Below are 26,069 nucleotides of genomic sequence, written 5' to 3' on the forward strand. Positions count from 1 at the left end.
TTAAAGTTGTTATCCATCTGATTTAGAGGCGAACCAACGAATGATCTGGGTTTGAACTAATCCACAGCGTCAATGTGTCTCCAGATGTTGATCATATTTCATGATTGTTTAGACAAACATGAAACTGTTTATGCTCAACAGATCAACAGACACGATTACGCTGCAAACAGCTCAGTGTCGACTGGATCAAGACGGTTTATGTGAGACACATTTAGCTGCAGTTAGAAACACATTATGATCTATAAAAACACACCTGAACACTTAATGAACTGATCTCTAGTCTGCTGTCTCTCTGAATCCTCTTTTTAATGAACCAACGCCAACTTCTGACCTGATTTGTTCTTCAGACAGCGAGTGTCTGGTGCAGAGATTCATCAGATAACAACAACAACAGCTTGAGTGAGAAATATTTCACGAAATCCAAATTATATAAAATTCAACACACAAATGTTCAATTACAAATAGTATTAGAAATGAATTATAAAGATGTGAGGAAAGATTCGCCACAAAGACCTGAAAAAGTTGTAAATTACTGTTAGACGAAGGAAAATGTTTTCACCAAAGATCATAAATAGAAATATTATATTTACAGACATCTATAAATGTCTGTAAAACTTGTGTTTTATCTTAATACTTACACAGAGTGCTGTTTTCTAAAACTATATTTAATAGACAAGAGAGAAATCTGTGTTTTAGTGCTGAAACTAACCATTATTTTCATTCATTATCAATTAAACTAATGATTATTTATTGCTGATTAATAACTTCTAGTCTATAAAATAGTAAAAAATGCCCAGTGCAATTTCCTAGAGCCCAAAGAGACGACTTCATATACTGCAAATTCTGTCCAAAGCCCAAAGATAATACGAATAAACCTGCAAATATTCACAATTGAGAAGTTTGCATCGGTGAATTTTGGGGATTTTGCTTCAAAAATGACTAAAACGATTAACGATTATCAAAATTGTTGAAAATCATTTCCCCGTCGGTCGACTAATCAAAGAATCAACTAATCGTTTCAGCTCTACTCTGTTTTGAGTTGTTATTGAAATGTAAGAAAAATTAAAATGTAAAAACAAATCTTTGCCGGTAACATGGTGTAACCACAGCCGGAGTAACCGCTGAATCAACGTGTTCTCATCCCGACTCGTCATATAAACGAGCTGTACGTTCGACCGTAACCTGAAGTTGTCTCGTCTCCGTTGGATGAACTCAGCGGTCGATACCCGCAGACACCTCCTCTTCCTTCTTTCTTTTCCTACATCGCTCCTCTCTCGCCAGATCTTTAGATTTATTTCCGCCCCTCCTTCAGGAACCTGAACACATCATTGAACAGGGTGAGAGGGTGTGTCGTTGGCGACGGCGTTAGCAACAAAAACAGCATCAACAGATTATCTGTCTCGCTTTTTCTGTCTAAACACAAACTGCAACGTAGCAACGAGGTCCGTCAAAGAGGAGGCAGATTAACAACTTTAACAGAGTTTGGGACGAACAAAACCACACTCCTTTACTTCAGTAAAAGTATGCAGGTATATTCAGTTAATATTAAAACAGGGTTTTGCTGTTATAGTTTTGAGCTATTAACTATAGGCCCAACACTTTATTATTTATATTATGGATTAATCTGCTCTAAGCGGCGCAGAGGTGTTGTGTTTTCGGGTTGTCCGTCCGTCCGTCCGTCCGGTCCATTCTTGTGAACGTGATATCTCAGGAACGCCTGAAGGGAATGTCTTCAAATTTGGGCTCAAGGATGATTAGATTTTGGTGGTCAAGGTCAAAGGTCAAGGTCACTGTGACCTCACATCCGTCCCATTCTCGTGCTATCTCGGGAACACCTTGAGCAAATATTAATAGTTATATTGCATGTGTTCATCACTTTAATGTTGCAGCTGGAAGAGGGGGAGCAGATATTATTATTATTATTATTATTATTATTATTATTATTATTATTATTATTATTATTCAAACATTTGTATTGATTCCACTTATATACATACATATTACCCCCCAAAAATTAAAATAATAATAATAAAAAATACAAAAAAAAAAAAATTAAATCAAATTAAATCAAATTAAAATAATTAAAATTAAATTAAATTAAAATAAATACATAAATTATAGTGGAGCTGATTTTAATTACTTTATATACAGTACTGTTGCGTGGTTTCATCTATATTGTTCCACAGCTTTGTTGAACACTCGATTCTGATTGGTCAATCACAGCGTTCTACAGTCTGTTATTTCTTTTTAACAGACCGTTGCTATGTATAACAGACCGTTGCTATGGGCGCAGTTCTGATGTCGGACTCTGGCAGACCGTTTTTGTGTCAAATCATTGATTTCTTTAGTAAGTAGCCGTGTAATAAGCGGGATAATGTACAGGTAGCGGGTCATTGTTGTGAAATAAACCGCATCGCCCTGTCTGGGTTTATTTCATAACAATGACCGGCTCGCTGTACATTATTCCTTACATAATACATAATCATTTATTAGTTGATTTATATTTTTGCATTAATAATTTGAATCTGCAAAGTAACTAAAGATGGGAAATAAATGTAGTGGAGTAGAAGTATAAAGTAAAATAACATGGAAACACTCAGTAAAGTACTTGATTACTTCATTTAATGTGTTGACCATCATTTCTCCTTTCAGTACATAAACCAGTAACCTCTGCTTCACTTGTTCATCCTCTAACATGTGCGATCAATCAGCAGCAGAAGGCATTAAAGAAGTGGAAAATTACTAATTGCGTTGGTATTTGTGAGTGTCGTGTTGAGTAGAGAGAGAGAGAGAGAAAGAGAGAGAGAGAGAGCAACAAAGAAAAACACTCAACTTCACTTTCTACTTCAGTCAAAATCAAAACTGTGATGATGAAAAGAAAACCAGCTCACTGCTTTAGATTACAGCTCACACAGAGGAATCACCTCACTGCACATGTCCTGGCTTCCTCTCAAACATGTAACACACACACACACACAGTTACAGCGATCACCTCCACACAACAGAGCAGCGACCTCCCCGCGGTGACATCATCGAGGGATTAAGCCTCAGTAATGACTCCGAGAAGTTTGGACCGGACCGACAACACCAGGAATTATCTAGAGCCGCCAACAACTGGGGAGAGGAGATGTGATGGATGGATGGATGGATGGAGGGATGGATGGAAGAAGTGATGGAAGGATGCCTGAAGAGTCCTGGACGAGGGAATAAGACAGGAAGTGATGAGAGGAATCATGTATGATATTATTTACTTTATGAACCCACAGAGAGCAGAAATGATCCAGACTGGAGAAACAGAGAGAGAGGATCAGGGAGTGAAATAGACCAGAGGAAGAAAAGACAAAAGAAAACTGTAGGGCTGTCAATCGATTAATATAATTAATCGGGATTAATCGCAATTTTTTTTATCTGCTCAAAATGTACCTTAAAGGGAGAATCATCAAGTATTTAATCCTCTTATCAACATGGGAGTGGGCAAACATGCTGCTTTATGCAAAAGTATGTTTATATTTATTGTTGCCAATCTATTAACAACATAAAACAATGACAGATATTGTCCAGAAACCCTCACAGGTACTGCATTAAGCATACAACATATGCTCAAATCATAATTGGAGAAGGGGAGACTCGTGGGTACCATAGAACTCATTTTCATTCACATATCTGGAGGTCAGAGGTCAAGGGACCCCTTTGAAAATGGACATGAGAGTTTTTCCTCGCCAAAATTTAGCGCAAGTTTGGAGCGTTATTGAACCTCCTTCATGACAAGCTAGTATGACATGTTTCATATGATGCCAGTATCTTCACTCTATAGCTTTAAATCCTGTTAAAAATGTTAATGCATGGCTTAACGCCACTAATTTCTCAAACGCATTAACACACCATAATGTGTCTCCTCTGTTAAAGCTGAAGTAGGCAGATTGGTTATTTTTATAAAACGGTCGCTATATGGTGACAGTAGTGCATGAAACAGGCAACCTGAAATAAATCACGTTCCTCTGTGTCCTCCGGTGCTCCTAACGGCATCTGCAAGATTTCACAGACCGGAGGAAAACAAGCAGTAAGAGCTGATCTGAGGTCTGCTGTCCAGCTGCCGTCTATGAGAGCCGGCTGTCAATCACTCTGAACTCTGACCAAACGCTCAAACTAGGCAGCGCTGATCAATTATGAATCAATATTCTGTTACGTTAATGTCTATTTCTCTCCTCAGATGTTCTCAGAATCATCTTGTAGTGCACGGTTTAGCTGGAAAATTATAAAGTTTGTGACGCCGCCAAGTTCCGGTCACATGACTAGAGAACAGCCAATAGGAACGCTCTCTCTCTCAATGAAATGACCTGTGATTGGTCAAAGTCTCCCGTCACGAGCTAGATGTTGTAAAGCCTGAAAACAGAGCCATGAGGAGGAGCAGAAGTCTAGTTATCTCTCAGAACACTTGAATTACAATATGCTGAAAGGTTATTATGGGATTTTTGCCCAATGATGCCAAATATATACTGCCTACTGCCACTTTAACGGAGCCGTTTAGCTCCGTGCTGTCGGCAGGCGAGCCGATCACTGTTATCACTCTGAGCAGCATCGTGGGAACGAATCACAATATAAGAAGTGTCTGATTAAGTTAGTTGCTCCAGGGTTGTTCCTCCACGACGTATTCTGGACTTGCTGTTGTGACAAATTGCAGCTTTATGTCTTCTTCACTCACACTGAAGAACTTCCACACTGCCGGCATGTTGTGACAGTACTGACTGCCGCGTGATGTGCCGACGTAAAAAACTTTCATGTGGCGGCTGCATGTGTGTGCGTGAGCGGCAAAAAAATCGTCCAATCGTCATTCGAAAAAACGTCAAAGCAGAGTTTTCTCTGAGCGGAGCATTTTAAACGTCAATATCACAGTCGATCTTGTTTATTTAATTGTGGGAAGCCAAAATGAATGGGATAGAATAATTGAATCATACGGCTCTTCTAGACTTTCTGAATGTTATTGGGCCAAATGGATCAAATTCTGAAAATAAAGTGTAATTTTAAACATATATTCCCAGGATTACAGCCACTCCTTCTCCAAAGAGGGAAAGAGGCAGTGATGCAGAGAGCAATCCACCGATATCCAGCAGAGTAACTCAGTGGCCTCAGACTGTCATTTGCTGCAACACTAAATAATAAGCAGTAAATTTAATTGACTTTGGTGACTTTGACGCTGCTGTTTGGTTTCTGTTTCCCACCGACAGTAAACATCGGTTTCTTATATCCATGACAGACCTTCTTTCCCCCGACCATAAATCAGAAAATCAGTCCAAAGAATGATGTTTGTGGTGCACCCGGGTGGGGTTAAAGCACCGCCCGTGAACCACAACATCCCGGTTTACTCTCAGCCTTTGTTGCATGTCTATCCCCGTCTCTCTCTCTCTCTCTCTCTCTCTCTCTCTCTCTCTCTCCCCTCATTTCTCTGCCGGAGCTATGAAATAAAGACATAAAAATACCCATAAAAGAGGAAGAATTTAATGGTAATAGTTTTGGAAGGCGACGACGGATCAGAAAACGTTCAAACGTGTCATTTTGTGAAGCGATGCCAGACTTTTTGTTTTGTCGTTTATTTTGGAGGACTTTAGTTTTGTTGTAGTTTGACTTGTTGCAGCAGTCACAGTGTGAGGAATCGGTCCTGAATATCAGACTCTGGACTGTCTTTGGTCTGGTTTCCTTTATTCTGGTGTCTTTTAAAGAATGGAAATAAGAAAATATTAAGTACACTGCAACAGCATTTTGATGTTAAATAGGCCTGCTTTTAATTTGACTTTTAATTCTCAGGAAAGTCTTTAAGTCTGTGTTTAGGATAATTCATTTACTGCCATTAAAGTGGCAGTAGGCAGTATATTTTTGGCATCATTGGGCAAAACTTCCATAATAACCTTTCAGCATATTGTAATTCAAGTGTTCTGAGAGAAAACTAGACTTCTGCTCCTCATGGCTCTGTTTTCAGGCTTTAGAACATCTAGCCTGTGACGGGAGACTTTGACCAATCACAGGTCATTTCAGAGAGAGAGAGCGTTCCTATTGGCTGTGCTCCAGTCAACTTTGGGACAAGTGCAACTCAAGCGGTGTTGTGTTGGGAGCATCTCCTCCGCCGGTAAACAACGTTTGGTGGTTTGGTGTTGCTCTATTGACGTCCGGGTGGAAACAGTAGGGCGTTTAGACGCTGTACAGAGCTAGAGGCAGGTTGTGATAAGGAAAAGGAAAAAGAAAAAAGCGTGTAAATTTGCCATAAATCAGGAGAGATACGGGAGAATTATGACACCGGGAGGAAACCGGGAGAGGGCGATGGAAAAATGGGAGTCTCCTGGGAAAATCGGGAGGGGTTGGCAAGTCTGGTCAAGATCAGAGCGCTTCTCCCACCGCTGGTTAGAGAAGGACGAAATAGAAGCCAATAGAACAAATAGAAGAGAGTAGATGAAACTCAGAATGAAAACAGAGGAGCAGTCAGTGAATGAAATGAACGTTGGGAGGTGGAGAGGGATGCAGATGTGGGATGCTTGTTGCTACGGAAACGTGTAAACACTGTCAAAAACATGGCGGCTGCCAGAGAGATGACATCACCGCCGGTCCACAGCTGTGACACAGAGAGAGAGAGATAGAAAGAGGGAGAGAGAGAGAGAGAGAGAGAGAGAGAGATGTTTACCAGACCAACAGATAAACAACAACAAGAAGAAGAAGAAGATTCGTCTCGGAGGAACGAAGAGAAAAGAGAGAACATCTGGCTGAAATAATGTTTTATTCAAGTGGTTTGATGAAACACGTTTACATCCGACAAATATTTATTGATTCCAGACGACTCCTTAAAATAGATCTTCCCTTTAAACAATTTACTCAATAACAGACGGACATTAGCATTTTAAGGGCTGCTGGTAATTATTATTTTATGGTTTATTTTGTGAATGATTAATTCTTTTGTGCTATAAATGTTGAGAAATCTGCCAATCAAACGTTCCCAAAGCCGAAGGTGACGTCTTAAAATTACCTGTTTTGTGTTAAAAAAAATATACATATATATTCAGTTTATAATGATATAAAACAGAAACATCTGAGGAGCAGAGAACATTTGATTCAATTATCAAAATATGTTTATTATTTTTTTGTCATCAAATTAATTTTTTTTCTAATAACCCTGTTAAATTCTTTATTTAACCCATAAATATCTCATAAGCGTTTATATTATAAATATGTTTTGTTAAATTAAATACAAGTGCAGCTGAAATTATTAGTCAATTAACCAATTAGTCGATTGAAACGATCAAAATAGTTGCCACTCAATTTTCTCAGTCATTTTTAAAGGGCCCACATTGTAAAAAGTGAGATTTTCATGTCTTTTACATTATTAAGCAGGTTTAAGTGCTATATAAATACTGTTAAACGCTCAGTATACGGAGAAATACACACAGACCGTATTCAGAAACTGTGTGTTTGAAACAAGCCGTTAGGATTTCTGTCCATTTGTGATGTCACAAATATACAATATTTAGACAATTACACGGTTTTAAATGTAAACATACTAAATGTGTCCCATTTCCTGTTGCAGTGTATGTGAATGACATCAGCTGACAGGAAGTAAACATGGACCCAAACTGTTGCCTAGCAACGCAATTCCGTTGCAATTCCGTTGAAATGCACTAAAACGGAGCGTTTCAGACAGAGCATGAATACAGGCATATTTCAGACGGACAGTACGAGATTAATAATGTGTTTTTTGAACATTAGAGCATGTAAACATGTTCTAGTCGAAACCCAAAATACAAACATGAACCTGAAAATGAGCACGATATGGGACCTTTAATGGTTCCAGCTTCACAAAATGTGAATATTTGCTGCTTTTCCTTTTAATAATGTTAATAATGTTAATGTATTAGTAATAATGTTGAGGTTTGGAACTAAACAAACATTGTGAAGGTGTCACTTTGGGCTCTGGGTCGTTGTGACCAAACAATCAATCAATTAATGGAGAAAATAATCAGCAGATTAATCCATAATGACAATAATCATTAGGTAATAGTTCAACAGGCTATAGCAGTAAAATCCTGCTTTTACATAAATGCATGAGTAATAATAATCTAATGATAGAATATATATAATAGTAGAACTGTCACAGTTTAAATACTATAAGTACGTTTTCCTGCTTAAATCTATACAGTATTCAGTGTGTAACTGCTTTAATGAGCTGCACTGAATCTGAACTCTTGTTTTTAAGCCTCGTGTCTCCAGTTAATGACGTCCGTCTCGTTCACGTCGTCGTCGCAGATTAAAAAAAGTCTGGCGGTCCAAGATGACCAGTTCAGTGGCAGGAAGTGGAGCCTTTATGTCAGAGGGAAACGATGAATCAACCCTCAGTGCTGCCCAGCAGCCGTTGTGTGATTGGTTATTTGAATTAAGTTGCATTTAATTCAGAAATAAAGTGCAGTTTTATTCTGGAGTCCGTGAATCATCTGAGCAGAATAAATCAGAATAAATCAGTTTGATTCATTCAGTTTTTATTGAAATCTTTACGAACCACACAATGATGCATTCAGGAGCTGAAAAATGAAAGACTGGACCCACAATGTCAGTGTTTCCCAGAGTGGTTCTGTTTCTTTAGACAAACGTGATTTATCTTTTATGTTTTTATTTATCACTGTGATCCAGACTGAAATATCTCAACTTTTACTGGACTACAGTGGATTTCTGTGCAGAGAAATTAACCGACCGATGCAGCGGTAGACCAGCAACTCTTGTGTTCTGAGAGGTAAAATTACTGTTTTTGTGAATGGAGTCTGGTGGCTTTGAAGAGAGCAATATAGCGGCTTCAGTTCCCCGTCAGAAAGGGCTGTCTGATGGCTAAGTGGTGAAAATATTCTAAATATATCATACACTTAAACTAATATTGATTTATTTAGGTGTCAGACAGCCCTTTCTGATGGGCAACTGAAGCTGTTTAATCGCTCTCTTCAAAGCCACCAGACTCCATTCACAAAAACAGTGATTTTACCTCACAGAACACGGGAGTATACATGCAACCCTTTCCATTATTTCCAAACTTAGCACAGCTAACGTTGACATTATTCATACCTTATTGATTAGCTACCAATCAATAAGGTAACCTACGTTGCTGCTTTTTGCTAAAGGCTGAGTGGACGTTTCCATTTGAAAAAAAAAAAGAACAGATGGACCCGCCCTTTAATAACCTACTTAGACCTCCTCAAATCCAGAAAGAACCACAGTCCCTGAACGCCCCGCAGGGACGCCACAGAGCCTCGACTTTGTCTTAAAGCGAGTCATCTCAGTTTTAATGATGTCACCCTCATTCATATGGAAATGGATGAAAGTGTTTGTTTGACACGAGGACGTTGACCTCTATCGCCAGGCAGCCACCATAGCAACCAGCGTGGCGACCAGCTGTGGTGCATTTACTTTATATAACACGGCATCTATTCACTAGAAAACACCAACCCCAGTGCTCCCAGTTGAGTAACTGGTGACTCAGCTTTTGATTCATGGGCAGTTCCCAACAGATAGTTTTAATAAAAAGACACTTTGTGCAGCGGGAAATGATCCTGACTGGAATTATGGGATTTATTACATTCACTGAACAACAGAGTCACGAGAACAGAGTCTGTAATGACACGGCAATAATCAATAAACAAGAAGTATTTACATCTCTGAGTATTTAGACTGTAGAACAAAACAAAAATGATTTTTATTCTGAAAACGACAAGCCCAGAAACAGGCCTGCTTTTTTTAAAATATATATGTAATAATACTAATATTAATAAACTTTATGCAGCACTTTTCTTAAATGTCCAATATTGTAAAAAGTGAGATTTTCATGTCTTTTATATTATTAAGCAGGTTAAGTGCTTTATAAATACTGTTAAACTATCAAAACGCTCAATATACAGAGAAATACACACAGACCGTATTCAGAAATTGTGTGTTTGAAACAAGCCATCAGGATTTCTGTCCATTTGTGATGTCACAAATATACAATATTTAAACCATTCCATGGTTTTAAACATAAATGTTTTAAATGTGTCCCAGTTTATTTCCTGTTGCAGTGTATGTTAATGACATCAGCTGACAGGAAGTAAACATGGACCCAAGCTGTTGCCTAGCAACGTAATTCCGTTGAAATGCACTAAAACGGAGCGTTTCAGACAGAGGGTGAAAATAGGTTTATTCAGGCAGACAGTATGAGAAAAATAATGTGTTTTTTGAACATTACAGCATGTAAACATGTTCTAGTAGAAACCCCAAATACAAACATGAACCTGAAAATGAACATGATATGGGACCTTTAATAAGCTTGCTTTAAGAGTATACTGTACTTAGTGCTGTACAGAAAAAACAGCAAATCCCAAAACAACAATAAAAATGATTATAAAATAAAATACAAACAACAGAGGCATCATGTCGGCATTTTGGGAAATACACTTATTGGTGAGAAGATTGATACCGCTCTCTGACTATTAGTAATAGTCATTATCTTCGGTTTTTATTATGCCTCGGCGCCAGCGACATTTTTGTGAATGCGATATCTCACAAAAAAAACAATTATATCTCAATTTGGCACAACCGTCCACTAGAACTCAGGATGAACTGATTAGATTTTGGTGGTCAAAGGTCACTGTGACCTCACAAAACATGCTTTTGGCCATAAGTCAGGAATTCATATGATAATGATAATAATAATAATAATATATTTTATTTAGTCTGAGGAGCATCTTTACTGTTAACCACAACTCAGAGCATCATCCTGCATGTCAAACTTTTATTTTTAGAAAAGGAGATTTTAAATTCATGCTTCTGGCTGCAGCAATCACTGAATATTATAATGTCAACATTCAATCACATACAAAACAACAACTAAACAAGAAGAGCAGTTAATTTTTCCCCCTCAGGATTGTTTCTGTTTCTGCTTCAGTTAATTTAGATTCTGGAAACTCCAGAAAGTAAAAAAACCCAACAGAACACACACAGACACACGATGCCCTGCAGACAGCACCGTGTTTCCACTCAGTCTGATCAGACTCTTCATGCTCCGTAATGATAATGATAACATTGTGATTTTTTAATTATTGTTATTATTATCATAATTATCATTATTATGTGGGAATGTGTTTGTTCCCTCCATCAGTTTGTTGAGAGTTAATTATCAGCCGTCAGTGAGGAAACAGGAGACAACGCTCCCTCTACTGGTCCTCTTCTGTGCAGCACTTTAATAGTTTCACTATTAGATGTGCCACTTTCAGATGTGCCACCGTGTTCAAACTCTACTATTTAATATCCTTTCTATAACTCTTTAGATCTTCTGAGAGGTCCATATATTCAATGCATGTATTTGTTTTAACCTCCATTAATAATTTAATAAATGTGTCTGACCAGAGCCACATTATTTTTACTACTGTATATTCAGTAAATACATTAATATAATAGATATAGATAACTTTATTGTTAGATATAGTGTATTATAATTTTATTCAAATGTTTTTAAAGAATTTTTTTCCCACTTTTAAGCAAACACTCATACACAAAACAAGACAAACACTGGACTACTAGCATACTGGTACCACATCTTACATACCGTCACATACTTTCACACTTATACACAGACATAACTATTGTGCTAACGCGGGGGAATAGGTGACTTAAATGCTAATAATCCAAATTAAGTGAATCAGAAAAAAATAAAATAGTTAATTTCTTAAATACAATTTTATATTTTATATATTGTTTATGTATTTTATATATTTTTTATAATTATATACATACATACACATACATACATACATGCATATAAAATTATTAATTTAATTAAAAATATACATATATACATACATACACACATATGTGTATCCATGAACATACAAAAAATATCTAATAAATTGAATAAATAGAAAAGTAATAATAAAAAATAAGATAAAAAAGATTAACATAAATAAATAGAAATTTAAAATATATATATAACATAGTAATAATAAAAATTATATTATGTATTATCATTTTAAAAATTGTCTTGCAGCAGATAATGTTGTGTTTGTCTTTATAATAAAGTATTAAAGAGGTAATAAACAAATGTTTTTTTATTAACAGTTAACAGAAACAAATGTATTTATTTATTTGTTCTTTTGGAGAAGCAAAGTAGCTTCACTGTGTCCTTCACACTTCTACATTTTCATTTTATTTTTTGTTGTTTTGATTATTGTTGTTTTGGAACCTTTTTGATTTTTAATGATTTATTTTTGTTGCTGTATATTTTGTTTCCATTGTGTCTAATGTTTATTGCTTAATATGTGGAATTATTTCACATATTTTCTGATCTTTATATTTGGCTTGTTTTACCTCTCCTTGTTTTATTAATATTAATGGGGATGTTTTTGCAGTGTTGGTCTCACTAAGCTGCAGACCTCCACATCTCGGTCTACGTCTTACCAGCATTTAGTCAGTGGACTTCAAAGAGTGATTCATGCAGTTTTTTAACTTTTTGTTTTGTTGTCTGGTCCAAACAGAAGGAGAGCGACCAGCAGATCAGTGTGCAGGTGGAGGGCAGCCTGACCTCCTTCACCCAGACGGGGCTGGCAGCCGGTCAGGATTACACCGTCAGCATCACCGGAGAGATCGACGGCAGGAAGGGAGCCGAGACCTCCGCTGAATTCATGACCCGTGAGCTATTTCTCCTTTCCTTAAATAAAAACACACAAATGTGATTCTGTGTTTTTCTTCTCAGGTAAAAAAAGTAGACCCAATAACAAGGGTTAGAATAGTTTGCTGATGTTAGTTTTTTATGACATTTTCAGGAAAATTGAAGACATTGAATATATTTTAAATGAAAGACATCGATAAGTATGCTTCAGCTTCAATATAAGAATATTGGTATCAAAACCTGCTTTGTGAAAAGCCACATTCATCAAATATGGCAGGTGCTGAAATCATGAATATATTGCAGTTGACAGTAATGCTTACACATGTATATTTCTGGTTAGAAAACGGAGCTTCTGACCGACACATTGGCAGACATGAGCGGCTCAAATCGCCAAACTGGCAGCGAGAGTTTAAACATTTCCGTCTCGCTGCCCTTCCTGTGAAAGATGTAATATCTGTGGCAGCTGCAGGAGTGTAACTGTGATGCTGCAGCGTGAATTTAAGGTTGAAAAAGTGGATGTTTGTGTACCTATTCCCACATGTTATATGCTAACTGGCAGATTAGAGGTTGTAAAAACTGTAAAGTATCTTCATCTTCCTCTTCAGTCATCTCCGGTCCCGCCAACCTCCGAGTCGTCAAGACGACCTCCACGTCTGCGGTGGTCCAATGGGAGCAGTCGCAGGGTGAGATCGACAGGTACCGTTTGACCGTCACGCCCAGCGATGGAGCGGGGAGGAGTCAAGAGATGACCGTCCCAGCTGGCCAAGACTCCGCCGAACTCCAGCAGCTGGAGGCGGGGCGTTTGTATGACATCACACTGGTGGCGGAGAAAGGCACGAGTCGGAGCAAACCAGCAACAACTCAGGTTACTCCAGGTGAGTAGGAACAAAGTTTATCTGGACGATTGAGGTCAATGAAATCTTCTTTTAGCAGATTTCTCAATGGGGTTCAAAATGACATTTAAGACAACTCCGGTTATAAGATGAGACGGCTGTTTTGGGAACGTTTCCACTATTACTCCAAGGATAAAACAAGAGTCCTGATCATGGAGACCTTTTACTCACTCGAGCAACGAACATGTAATAATCCACCACTGAAAATAGTCCCCAACAAATGCACTATTTCCTCCTGTTTGTTTGATAAAAACTACAGTAACCAGCTGTTAAAGAAAATTACTGAAATTATATATTTGTGAGGTGTTTTTCAAGATTCACGTCTTCAGTAGGAACCAATGGGCTTGGAGTTTAGAGCCACAGACAGGAAGTCAGACAGTATTGAGAGACGGCCTAAGACGTTGTTGGTTTTGGTCTTTTTAGGGGCCGTTCACCAAGCTCCCAGGAACTTTATAAACTTTATAAACTTTGAAGCAAATTTTTGTAGCTGCCAAACGGCGGTACTACAACTACCGTGTCCAGACTGACAAATCGAGCAGTAAAGTTACTGTGAGGGATTTACGGTGCTGGGAAAACCATTTCTTCATCCATCTTTGTTTTTACTTTAGTCGGTGAGGCTCACTGCTATATTACCGCAACTTCATCATCATCATCATCGCAGCGAGCAGGTTTTGGTTGCTTAGTAACGGCAGGCGCGACAGGAGCGCAACCTCCGAAGCACCTTGGATAAAGGCGTTTTCAACATTCAACAGCCCCTTTTGTGATTTGCAGAAAACAAGAAAAATATAGAATAACACCAGACTTATCTTTTAAGTTTTAAGCTTGTTACAATGTATTTTTAAGATTAGAAAAAAATCTCCAAAACAAACACTACTTGAACCCTGCATATGATCAGTGTGAGCAAATCAAATGTTTCTCTTTCAGGTTGTCTTCAGGTGTGAACAGACTTGCTTCAGCTAAGTGAAACATGTGTCCAGACACCTCATTATTCAATAGAACACATCATTTAACACATTACACTGTGGAGAGAGTAAAAGTTAATGAAGCGAGGTGCAGCCTCAACTCTCCAGCAGCAAAAATAGTGAGCTTCAGAAGAAAATATTCCTTCAACTGCTCCGTTTTCCTGAAGTCTGTCATGATATTTACCTTTCAACAGTGACACTATGTTGAATTCTTTTGTCCAACATTAACAATTTTCCTCTTTCAGGTTCTCCATGGATCCAACTGTCCTGAGTTGTTTGTTTGCTCTTGCATAATAACTGACAAACTACTGTTTGTCAGGTTTTCTTGAATAGTATCGTAATGAATATTAAAACTGCTTTTCTTCCTTTATTAGAGCTCTTCTGGATTATTAACAACAGCAGCATATGATGACCTTAACTCTGAATCCAAATGCTCACTCCCCTCACATCTTTAGGAACGACATTACCGAGGGTTACCACGGCAGCTTTGACACTAGCACCTGGACGAGATGTTGGCGACAGACACCCAGACTTTAACCCCTCGGCTGAGGTGCAAGTCTTTGACAATCAGGATGGGAGCGAGGCTGTAAAAGTCGGAGTCATCGATGGACCTAACAAAGTCTCAACAACCTCCGTGACTGCAAGAACTAAACCTCTGGTCAGCAGAAAGATGGCAATAAATGGCACCAAACCCAAAGACTCTGAAAGGCCCACATTGTACAGGAAGCCAAATGCCTCAGGCCCTTTCCGTTTCAACACAACCAGAGTTGTGCCTGGACGGAGAAAGTTTGGCCCAGGCCCTTTGAAAAAGCCCCCGGTGGGGCAGAAGAAGAAGGCACCAATAGTACCCAAAAAAACTAAACCAGGTGTCCCCGATATCGGAGACGGGACTTTGACTGTGAGAGACCCGAGTGTGGAGGCATCAAGCACCAAGAGGAGGGACAACAAGAACCCAGCTATAATGTCTGGGACTGATTCAGATGCAAACAGACTAAGTAGCTCCGAGGAACCAACTGTTGCTGTCGGCTCCAAAGAGCAACCAGATGTTGGCACGGCAGGCCAAGGAAACGACACTGCTCCAGTGTCTGCAGAGCCAACTGGGACTGCTCAAAGCCAAGAGAAGAAATGTATGAACAAAGTTAAAGTGACACACATTAGATTACCCCATCGGGGCAGAGGCGGCGGGTGTAGGGGGGATGGAACAGTGCTGGTAGGAAAGACACCGGGTTCAGATCGAGGTTCCTCCGAAACAGATGATTTGAAACCCTCGTCTGCAGCGACGGACCTCGACTATTCACCAGATCCTTTACGTAAACTCCTGACGGACACTTTTGACAGTTTGAATATCACAACATTTTCTGTCCACCTGTCGGAACCGTCAACCCTCTCTGTTAATGCAGAAACGACGAGGAAGCAGATTTTAAGTGGACTGAAGCCATTGTCGCCATCTTCGTCCTGGTCTTTGTCCTCGTCAACCTCACAATCATCATCACGAACATCATCCTCTTTAGCATCACCTTCACTTGCTCCATCTTCTTCAACAGCAGCGCCTTCATCATCACTAACATTGTTAGGATCATCACCCTCATCCTTACCTTCACCACCATCATCACTACCATCAATTTCACCGTCACCTCCATCAGTATCCCTTTCCAGTTCAGATAAATCAGGTTCAGTTGGACGCAATGAACTAGATGTTGATACCAGCGAAAGTGGGACCGACGTTACCTCACCTCAAGACCAAAAATTACCACCCTCAGGAAAAGGTGGCATACCTCTTTTCCAACGTAGACCTGCAAAACGTGGATACGTAAGTCGCCTACGCCCAAATTTGGGATTGTCTCAGAACAAAACCCGTCTAAATTTGAGAGTTCCTCACGGTTCAACTCCTCGTTTCAGCCTCATCCCTAGGAGAGAGCCAGAGACCAAACATACATCCACAAGTGAATTATCATTTTCACCATCTACATCTGCTTCAGAGGAACCTTCCTCAGTTGAGATAAATGCACCGGTGAGGGATTCGAGTGGACTCAAGCCATTGTTGCCATCCTCATCCTGGTCGTCGTCCTCCTCAACCTCACAATCATCATCACAGTCATCATCCTCTTTAGCATCACCTTCACTAGCTTCATCTTCATCATCAGCAGCTCCATCACCATCACATTCATCAGCTGAACCATCGTCATCATCATTGCCATCGTCCCCATCCTCTTTAGCATCACCTTCACTTGCTCCATCTTCATCAATAGCAGATCCATCATCATCACTAACATCATTAGTATCATCACCCTCATCCTCACCATCATTGCCATCATCACTACCATTATTATCACCGTCACCTTCATCAGCATCCCTTTCCAGTTCAGATAAATCAGGTTCAGTTGGAAGCAATGAACTAGATGTTGATAACAGTAAAAGTGCGACCGACGTTACCTCACCTCAAGACCAAAAACTGCCACCCCCAGGAAAAGGTGGCGTACCTCTTTTCCACCGCACACCTGCAAAACATGGATACGTACGTCACCTACGCCCAAACTCTGGACAGTTTCAGAACAAAACCCGGCTAAATTTGAGAGTTCCTCACGGTTCAACTCCTCGTTTGAACCTCATTCCTCGAAGAAAGCCAGAGACCAGACATACATCCACAAGTGAATTATCGTTTATACCACCGCCCTCCGTTTCAGAGGAACCTTCCTCAGTTGAGGTAACTGCACCCCTCAAGGATTCGAGTGGAGACCAAGAAGGGGCAACTACACCTGCGTCCACTGGAGTTGAACAAAACCAGAAAAAAGTCCCAACAGAAAGAGGACGAATCCCAGTTCGCCGTCTTCCTCCAAAGGGGGGATACCTGCGTCGTCCAAACTTTAGACCTCTTCAGAACCGGACTCGTCCAAATTTGAGGCTGCTTCCTCCCCCCTCTCGACCTTTAAATCCTGCATCAGACACAAGAAAAGAGCAGGCATCTTCCACTGAATTGCCAGCCACTTCTTCTTCTAAAGAATCCTATCTGGATGAAGGTACAGGGCCAAAAGGAGAGGAAGATGAAGACAAAGTTGGGACAAAAATGTCCTTGACGAGCATGTCCACTGAGTTCAATCAGACCTTCAGAGAAAGTGAAGTGCCTTCCTCTCATCGCCCACCCACCAGATTTGGTTACTATCGTCGGCCGCAACTGTATGATGGACGTTTCCCAAACAAAACTCGTACAAACCTGAGACCACCTCAACATCCCATGCGCAAGCCTTTCCCAGCCAGAAAGCTAAATAAAGGCATTACTTTTGGAGGTCAAGTTAGACAATCAGAAAAGGATAGTACCCCTGAAATCCCAGATAACCCATCAGGAGGACAGGATGTCCCCATGCCAACCCAAGGAGTCCAAAATAGACAATCAGGAGAACAAGACACTGCAAAGGTAATTTCAAGTTCTCAAATGGATGGCCATGATGCTACCGTCAGACCACAGATTAACGAAGTAGAAGGGGGAGACAGTGCTCCAGTCCAAACTACTAAAACTGGGGAAGAAGAAGAAACTAGCACCCCAGATTCAAACTCCCATAAAGAGAGAGACAATGCTGGCAAAGCTACAAGTCGAGGTAGACCGACTATAAAACAAGCTTCCTCTGATTTAAGACCCGGAGCCCCGAGACCAGTCACACCTCCAAAGAGGAAACCACCAACAAGAACTATGACAGCACCGCATCCCACCCAGACAAGACGCTACAACAGTGGGGGCAAAATGAGAGAGGACAAAACAAATAGTACCGCAAAAAGGTTGTTTGACAGTAAACCCAAACAGTCAATCAAAAGTGCTGATTTCAAACCTCGGACGGGATCAGATGTTCCCTCTTCAGGAGTCACAAGGGAACCTCTGGACCATGTGGGAGTGACGAACCAGACCTCAGATGGATTTACGCTCATATGGGACTCACCGGAAGAGAAGTACAAAAACTTTGTTGTGACAAGCAAAGACGTTGGGAAAGATGAAGGGCCAAAGCGGAAGGAAAGCAAGAAAGATCAGGTAGAAAAACAAGAAGACTCTGGCGATGAGGAGGAGGAAGTGAAGCATCAACCATCCAAAGGAACAGAAAATGGAGGCAGTGAAGATGAAAATAGAGTACCTGAAAGTGTCTCTACACAAAGTCCGCTGATCCAAAGAAGCACAAAAACCAAACCTGTAACAGGAAGTGACAAAACCTTCAAAAAAGTTCTTCCTGGTTCAGCTCGCTCCTTCCAGTTTGAGAATCTGCCTCCTCAGACCGAGTACACCGTGACCTTGCTTGGAAAGGGTCCTGGCCTTCTGTCCAGACTGCACAAGCTTGTCATCAGTACAGGTACAAGCCATTGTGACAGTAGAACAACAGTTACTGCACAATGAAACAACATTACCGTCAATGTTGAATTCCTCTACAGAAAACTTGTTCCTTTCACTATCAGCTTAGAAAATAAAACTGTTCACGCACACATCTTTAAAGCGCCACATGTCTCGTGGTGATTTAAACCAAAATCCATCTGTTAACTAATTGTCGTGTCATGTTAACTCGTGTTAAGTATGATTGTCAATGTTTGCTCACCCACTAAATGCTTCCTCTATGTTCATTTCAAGAGCTGTGATGCTCTTGAATACTGTAAGCTCATGATTTACAGTTTCCCTCCATGTATTTCTTCTTTAATCACTGGTTCGGTGATGACGTAACCTGTTTTGTTTGTTTTCAGTGGATCTTGATGTTCAAAATGTCTATCAAGTGGTTGTGTTTTGTGTTAATGCTGTGTTTGAGCACTCATTCCTCAGCTTTCGTCGGCAATCACACATTATAATAATCGACACTCTCTCAACCATAAACACACACTTTCCGTTATTTGATGTCAAACCTCAGATGTGCATTGACAATTTTGTCACAATAGCCGTGTTTCTATTCACATATTTTTATGTACGTTATGTATGGAAACGGTAAACTTCGATCGTGCAAAATTACGCTCGCTTGAGGTGTTTTTTGTCTTTGTCGAAAAAGAGTTGATGTGCTAAATGGATTATGCAAACGCCCTTGCCGAATAAATTTGGGGCGTAGTGAACATTTAACTCACATGACTGATCAGCTGTTTCTGCTGTCGGCGTCTTCTCAGATATTCCCATAATGTTCGTCGTTAACATTTGCTTGTCTTCGTCTCCGGACAACATGAAACATGGCCAATACTAGCTGACATTAACGAACTTTTAAAACTTGCCCAATTGAAACAAATTCCTGATTCTCTCGTAGATAGATGGTAAGATGGCCAAGGCAACTTGTTTTGTTTTCGGTTCGCAACCTCTACTCTTCTTCTGCTCTGTTTACTGGCGGATTACAGCCTTGCTTAGCCGATAGCGCCAACTTCTGACCAAACTACGCTCTAGCCGAGTTTGTTCGTTCCAAACTAGTTGATGGAAACCTAATTCACTTCTTTTTTTTTGCGACATTTCAAAAGTTAGCTTAAAATTCGCTTCACAATTGAATGGAAACACGGCTACTGTTAGCTGGCTAAGTTGTGCACTAGCTGGCTTGTTGTGGCTTGTAGGATAGCATTGGCATCCGTTGCCTTTAGCACGTTGGCTAACTTTGTGAGCTTGCAAAGTTCTATACTTGCTGGATCTTTAGTATTTGTTTACTGCTTCAAGGAAATTAAGCCTCCAGTAAGATTCCATCCAAATATTGAGCAGATTAAATGTAAATATGCAGCAATTCACCAATTCTACATCTACGTTACCAGAAATAAAAACAAGAAGCAAACTTTACCGTGTTTTTTTAGTTGCCTACTTCATCAAACCTTAACTATACTAAGTGGTGGAATGTAACACACACATATTATGTGAAAAAAAAATATATTTTTTAAAATGTTGGCAGCAAACACACAAACAGCTACAAGCCACATTGATAAATGACTTCCAGGACTGCAGAGTGGCAGCAAAGAGAATTTTTTTGACTGAGTTGACATCAAATGAGAGTTCAACAGTAACAACATAACAACACAATTCATTCACTGCTGCTCTGGTTTTCTCTCATTCAGGGTAAGCTAACAGCCAGCTTCACTGACACCCCTTCACCTCTCACCCAAACCAGGGTAAGACCACGTCTGGTCTCTGTACGTTTGGTCTGTCTTCACCTCTTACATCCAAGTTTTAATCCCATAAGTTAACAAGGATAATAAATGAAAGAACATTTCAATTAAGTTAAAAGTAGATATTTTATCATTTAACAGGTCTGGGTGTCAAAAAGAACATCACTGATCCAGATTGTGTTACGAAGAAGAGTCTAGTACTTCTTTGTAATACAAATGTGTAAATGTTCACCAGATTCGACCGTTATCAGGCCATTAAATGGGCGTTATCGCTCGCTATAAGCATCAATAGATGTGAGTCAGTAGGGGCTTACTGCGCCTACTATGTTGTAAAAGTGAACGCGAAACTTAAAATGAAACGTTACGTTTTGAACACAAAACAGCTTCTTTAGGTTTACGCCGACCTTACACCAAATCATTTTTCTAGTGATTTCATTGTCCCAGACATATTTCCAATGTCGGAATAAAATCATCAGAGTTTTGTTAGAGTTGCAGCGCGTTCCCGTGATCTTGATTGTTTAGTGTAATGTTCATAAAACTCAGTCCAAGCTGTCTTAAATCAGTCTTTTTCTCGTCTTGACGTTACGATAAGAGTTTAATATTATCGTTAAGTTCAATGACGCGAACATTGTCAACAACCAAAAGGTGCGCTCTCAACTTTCACTTTTTACCAATAAACGTTCTTTGACTACAGCGTCTGACTTCCACTTCTGCTCCTGTCACAATTACTACAGTCGCTGTCGTCTTCTTTTATACCTTCTTCAGGGATAAACCATGTGAATAGATGATAAAACCTCCTAGTGGGTGTAGCAGGCCCCTACTTACCCATGTCTATGAGGCTGATAACCGCTGATAACGCCTATTTTATAACGTGATAACAGTCTAATCGGCTGAAATGTTGCACAATATATTAAGATATTAAATGCATTCCAGGACACGTGATACCCAGCCCTTCTTACAGTTTTGTCCTATTTTTTTAAGAGACTAATTAAATCGTTTTTACCTGGAAAATCATTCACACTATAGTGAAATTAATTACAAAAACGCTTTAAATCTTCTGTTGAATTAATATCTGAATGTGTTTGTTTTCATTCACCCTGTAAACCTTTTTCTTCCTTCACTCCTGCCACGCTTTTATTTTCAGGTTTGAGCGACCAGCTATTAAATATCATCCTTCTTTCCTTCGCTGCTGTCCAGGATCCATCGTCTGCATTTCATTGTTATGATCATGTCTGTATATATATTTGTATACTGTATATATGTTTGCACTGTACATATATACACACAAACTCACCGGAGCACTAATAGCAAATGTGTGGATGAATAAATAATAATGTACACGATGTTTTCACTCTTTTAGTGGCCACTTTTAATGAAACCTGCTACACTGTCTGTCCAAAATTATTCTTTTTACCTTCTTTACTATACTTCTCTTAACTTTTATTTCACCTGCTGTTTCTTATTCCTATTTCGTCAGTTTTTTCTTTCTTTCCTTCCCGTGCTTTCATCCACCTCTCTTATGGTATTCTTCGTATACCGTTCAGGCCCGGAGCCTCCGACCGACATCGTCTTCAGTGAATTGACAGAAAACTCTCTGACGGTGTCATGGACCAAACCCAAGACTTCAATCAGTGGTTTCAAGGTCACCTACACCCACGCGGAGGAAGGTGAGAGCTGACATCACTGTTTTATTGAAGGGCACTTAAGTGAATAACATGAAGTGTCTTGATATGTTGTTCCCTCTGCAGAGTCTCTTATTTTCTTTACCAGGACGCCTCTGAGTTTATTATAGCTTTACCTTTTTTGGCTACACACCAAAGCGTTGAATATGTCAACCCGTTCTCACTCCCAACTTGTCAAATACCGCCGTTTGGTCAGAGCCCTTCGGCATCGGAAACCAATGCACAGAGGCAGCCCTTAGCGACAGTATGTGACAAACTGGGCTTTCAACTAACTCCAATGTAAACCCACCCGCGGCGTTATTCGATGGTCGGAGCAGTGACGTAGTATTAATATCTTGAGAGTCCGTTCAGGGTTGGAGGGAGGGGAGGTGACCGGTCTTTAGTCCCGTGACTGAGTCACTAGTCAGTGATGTTAACATCAACCACGACCGATTCCTAACCCTAACTAAGTGGTTGTGTTGCCTAAACCTAACTTCCTGTGAAAACAAAAGTTTATTTTGAAAGGACACTATGCATGTAACAAGCGTATATTGACGCGCTGTCCCTGGTCCGTCCAAAAGTAACGCAAGAGGGGTATCCTGTGAGTCGGTGTCCGATGTCGAGGGGCACAGACCAAGCGGGGGTAGTTGACGAGTTGGGAGTGAGAATGTGTTGAAGATGTCTGCGGGTCTCAGAGGATTAAAGGGTTAATAGGAGGCCAAAATGTCAACGGCTTAAATACACTACAACTGGTTGCCAGACTCTTGACAAGATCCTTTCCAAGTACAGCGGCCCACTTCTGGCCCGTAGTTGCTGCTAACTGGAGAAGCCTCATACGGACTAGAGGCAGCTCTCATTGGTTCCTCTGGGATCAGAACACAGTGGAGCGCATCGACGTTCAGCCACAATTCATGAGTATCAGTGACAGAAGTCAGATTATTGTGAATATCCTGCAGCTTTTCAGCTTGTAAAGTGAACACATCATTAATATTTTCTGTGTCTCTGCAGGTGAGCCGGTGTCCGTGTCCGTGGACTCGGACGACTCCACCGTCGACCTATCGCAGCTCTCGCCTGGTTCTTCCTACGAGGTCAGCGTCCTCTCCGTCCTCGGGCTGGACGAGAGCGATCCGATCAAAGACTTTGTCATGACGCGTAAGTTTCCCTTTTGTTTTATTGTGTCGTAGCTGAGCTGAGCTGGTGTTGTTGACCCCAATGAGAATATGATATAAATGTACAAATATGAGGTATCTTGTGTTTTTTAAGTGAAATATCACTTATTACTAATATTACATGACGTCACCCACACAATAAATATACATGATGATATCTTTCTGTCTCTCTCAGTCCCCGACCCGCCGACACACCTCCGGACCTTAAACGTCACCGACACCAAGGCTTTGTTGTTGTGGCGTCCAGCGTTGGCCGCTGTTGATAAATACGCCATCGTTTATGGCTCTGGGACAGGTGAGTCCTTCTCGCTGATGTTCAGAAAGCACAGCTCCATCATAATAATAATAATAATATATGATGTTAAACTAGATAATAAAGATTGGATTGATGGTTTCTGGGTGTTCAGATTCAGAGTTGAGGGTCACGGTGTCTGGAAACGCAGCAGAGCAGCAGCTGAGCGATCTGGAAGGATCCACCACCTACACCGTCACCATCACCAGCCAGCTGGGCGGCGTGGAGAGCTCAGCGGCGTCCACCAGCTTCACCACCGCCGGAGGTCAGCACACGACCCACACACGCACACAAACACACACACACACACACAAACACACAAACACACACACACACACACACACACAAACACACACACACACACACACACACACACGACCCACACACACACACAAACACACACACACACACACACACACACTAACACACTCACACACTCACACACTCACACACACACACACACACACACACACACACACACACACTAACACACACACACACACACACACACACACACACACACACACACACACACACACAGGCCTCAAGGCAGTTGAAATAACTCTACTCTTCCTCTCCAGGCTCTGGGAGCGGCGGCGACGGTCCAAGCGATCTCCAGGCCAACAATGTGAGCCCTCGCACCGCCCTGTTGTCATGGAAACCACCCGCAAATCCCGCGAGCAGCTACAGGCTGACCTATCAGACCGAAGGTCAAGAAATGAAGGTGAGAAGATTTATTTGTTCTATTTGAAGTTTGTCACTCAGGATGTTTTTAAAAACACAGATGTTATCCTTGTGGTTACCGTCAAAGACGCTATATAAGAAGTACATATTGTATATATATATATATATATACTGTATATACCATCTTGGTTTTCGGCCGTCTCCGTCTTGTTTTTTCCTTTTCATACTTTATTTCAAAAGATCAATACGGTAGCGATATAAACATGTTCAGATTTTTCATTACAAAAACATTCTGCAAATATATTTTACAATATAAAATTATATCAAAATAATATAAATTATACAACAAATAAAATGTAAGAAAAGGAAAATATTTATAAAAACAAAATAAAAGAAAAAACAGTCAGGGTCTGGTTAAAAATTGGAATAAATTTGAAATGTCTAAACAATCTAATATTTTTTGCCAATTTAGAATTTTGAGTTTTCAATAATAGTCAAATATGTTTTAAAATCAGTATCTTTAAAAGTATACTGCAACTTGACTGGTTGGTGGAGGAGTGTAACTGTAATTCTAGTTTTAAAATATGTCTTAAATGTGTTTAACTTAGTAAACATCCATCATCGTCTCTTGTCTTTGTGCTTCTTCTTCTTCACAGGAAGTGATTGTGGACGCCTCGTTGACGGAGTACAACCTGACCAGACTTCACCCCGGATCAGAGTACACGGTGCAGCTGCAGGCGGAGGGAGGAGGCCGGTACACTGACGCCATCTCCACTGACTTCACCACCGGTAACAGCTTCCTCCGTCTTACATCACTGTCACTGTGATTAACCGATGGAGAGCTAAAGTCCCTCTTCCTGTGTTCCTCTTCCTCCTCCTTCCTCTTCCTCAGGCACCCTGAGGTTCCCCTTCCCCACAGACTGCTCTCAGGAGCTGCTGAACGGCATCAGGACGTCCGGCGAGGTGGAGATCTTCCCTCAGGGGAAACTGGGGACGCCGATAATGGTTTCCTGTGACATGGAGACAGACGGCGGAGGCTGGACGGTACGCTGACATCACTGTTATATGACTTTACTTTAATTACATTACGACTTTATTATCGTAATATTACGACTTTATTTCTTGAAATATTATGACTTTATTCTCATTAAATTACGACTTTATCATAACATTATTTCTTTCTTTCGTGATATAATATGACTTTATTTATTCAATTAAGACTTTATTATCATAATATTATTTCTTTCTTTCTTGATATATTATGACTTTACTTTTATTAAATTACGACTTTATTATTGTGATATTACAATTTTTTCTTGAAACTATTATGACTTTATTTTCATTAAATTATGACTTTATTATTGTAATATTACGACTTTCTTTCTTGAAATATTTTCACCTTATTTTCATTAAATTACGACTTTATTATCATCATTTTATTTATTTATTTATTTATTGATATATTATGACTTTATTTTCATTAAATTACAACTTTATTATCCAAATGTTACGACTTTCTTTCTTGAAATTTTCTATTTTTAATGTTTGTACTTAACTGGAGTCTTTTTCTGTCTTAAGATTTTCAAAGACGTTTGCTAGTAACGGAGTATATTTTTATAGTTTGGTATTATTATTGAATACTTCGTCCAGCCTGTAGTCT

General features: G+C 40.0%; 1 protein-coding gene across 2 annotated transcripts in view; it reads left to right on the forward strand.

Moving 5' to 3' along the window:
• The window catches only part of tnxbb (tenascin XBb), a 48,019-nt gene that overhangs the window by 19,352 nt on the left and 2,598 nt on the right, over positions 1-26,069 (forward strand). Inside the window, exons 7-16 of one of the 2 annotated variants that reach the window (XM_074612437.1) lie at positions 12,525-12,678; positions 13,264-13,533; positions 14,969-18,844; positions 22,148-22,270; positions 23,273-23,416; positions 23,609-23,728; positions 23,841-23,990; positions 24,307-24,449; positions 25,066-25,198; positions 25,302-25,453. In XM_074612437.1, the coding sequence (XP_074468538.1) occupies positions 12,525-12,678; positions 13,264-13,533; positions 14,969-18,844; positions 22,148-22,270; positions 23,273-23,416; positions 23,609-23,728; positions 23,841-23,990; positions 24,307-24,449; positions 25,066-25,198; positions 25,302-25,453 (5,265 nt within the window). The remainder of the gene's footprint in view (positions 1-12,524; positions 12,679-13,263; positions 13,534-14,968; positions 18,845-22,147; positions 22,271-23,272; positions 23,417-23,608; positions 23,729-23,840; positions 23,991-24,306; positions 24,450-25,065; positions 25,199-25,301; positions 25,454-26,069) is intronic. The other variant, XM_074612438.1, reaches the window with a different exon arrangement.

This window comes from Sebastes fasciatus, chromosome 17 (genome assembly GCF_043250625.1).
Source record: "Sebastes fasciatus isolate fSebFas1 chromosome 17, fSebFas1.pri, whole genome shotgun sequence".
NCBI lineage: Eukaryota > Metazoa > Chordata > Actinopteri > Perciformes > Sebastidae > Sebastes > Sebastes fasciatus.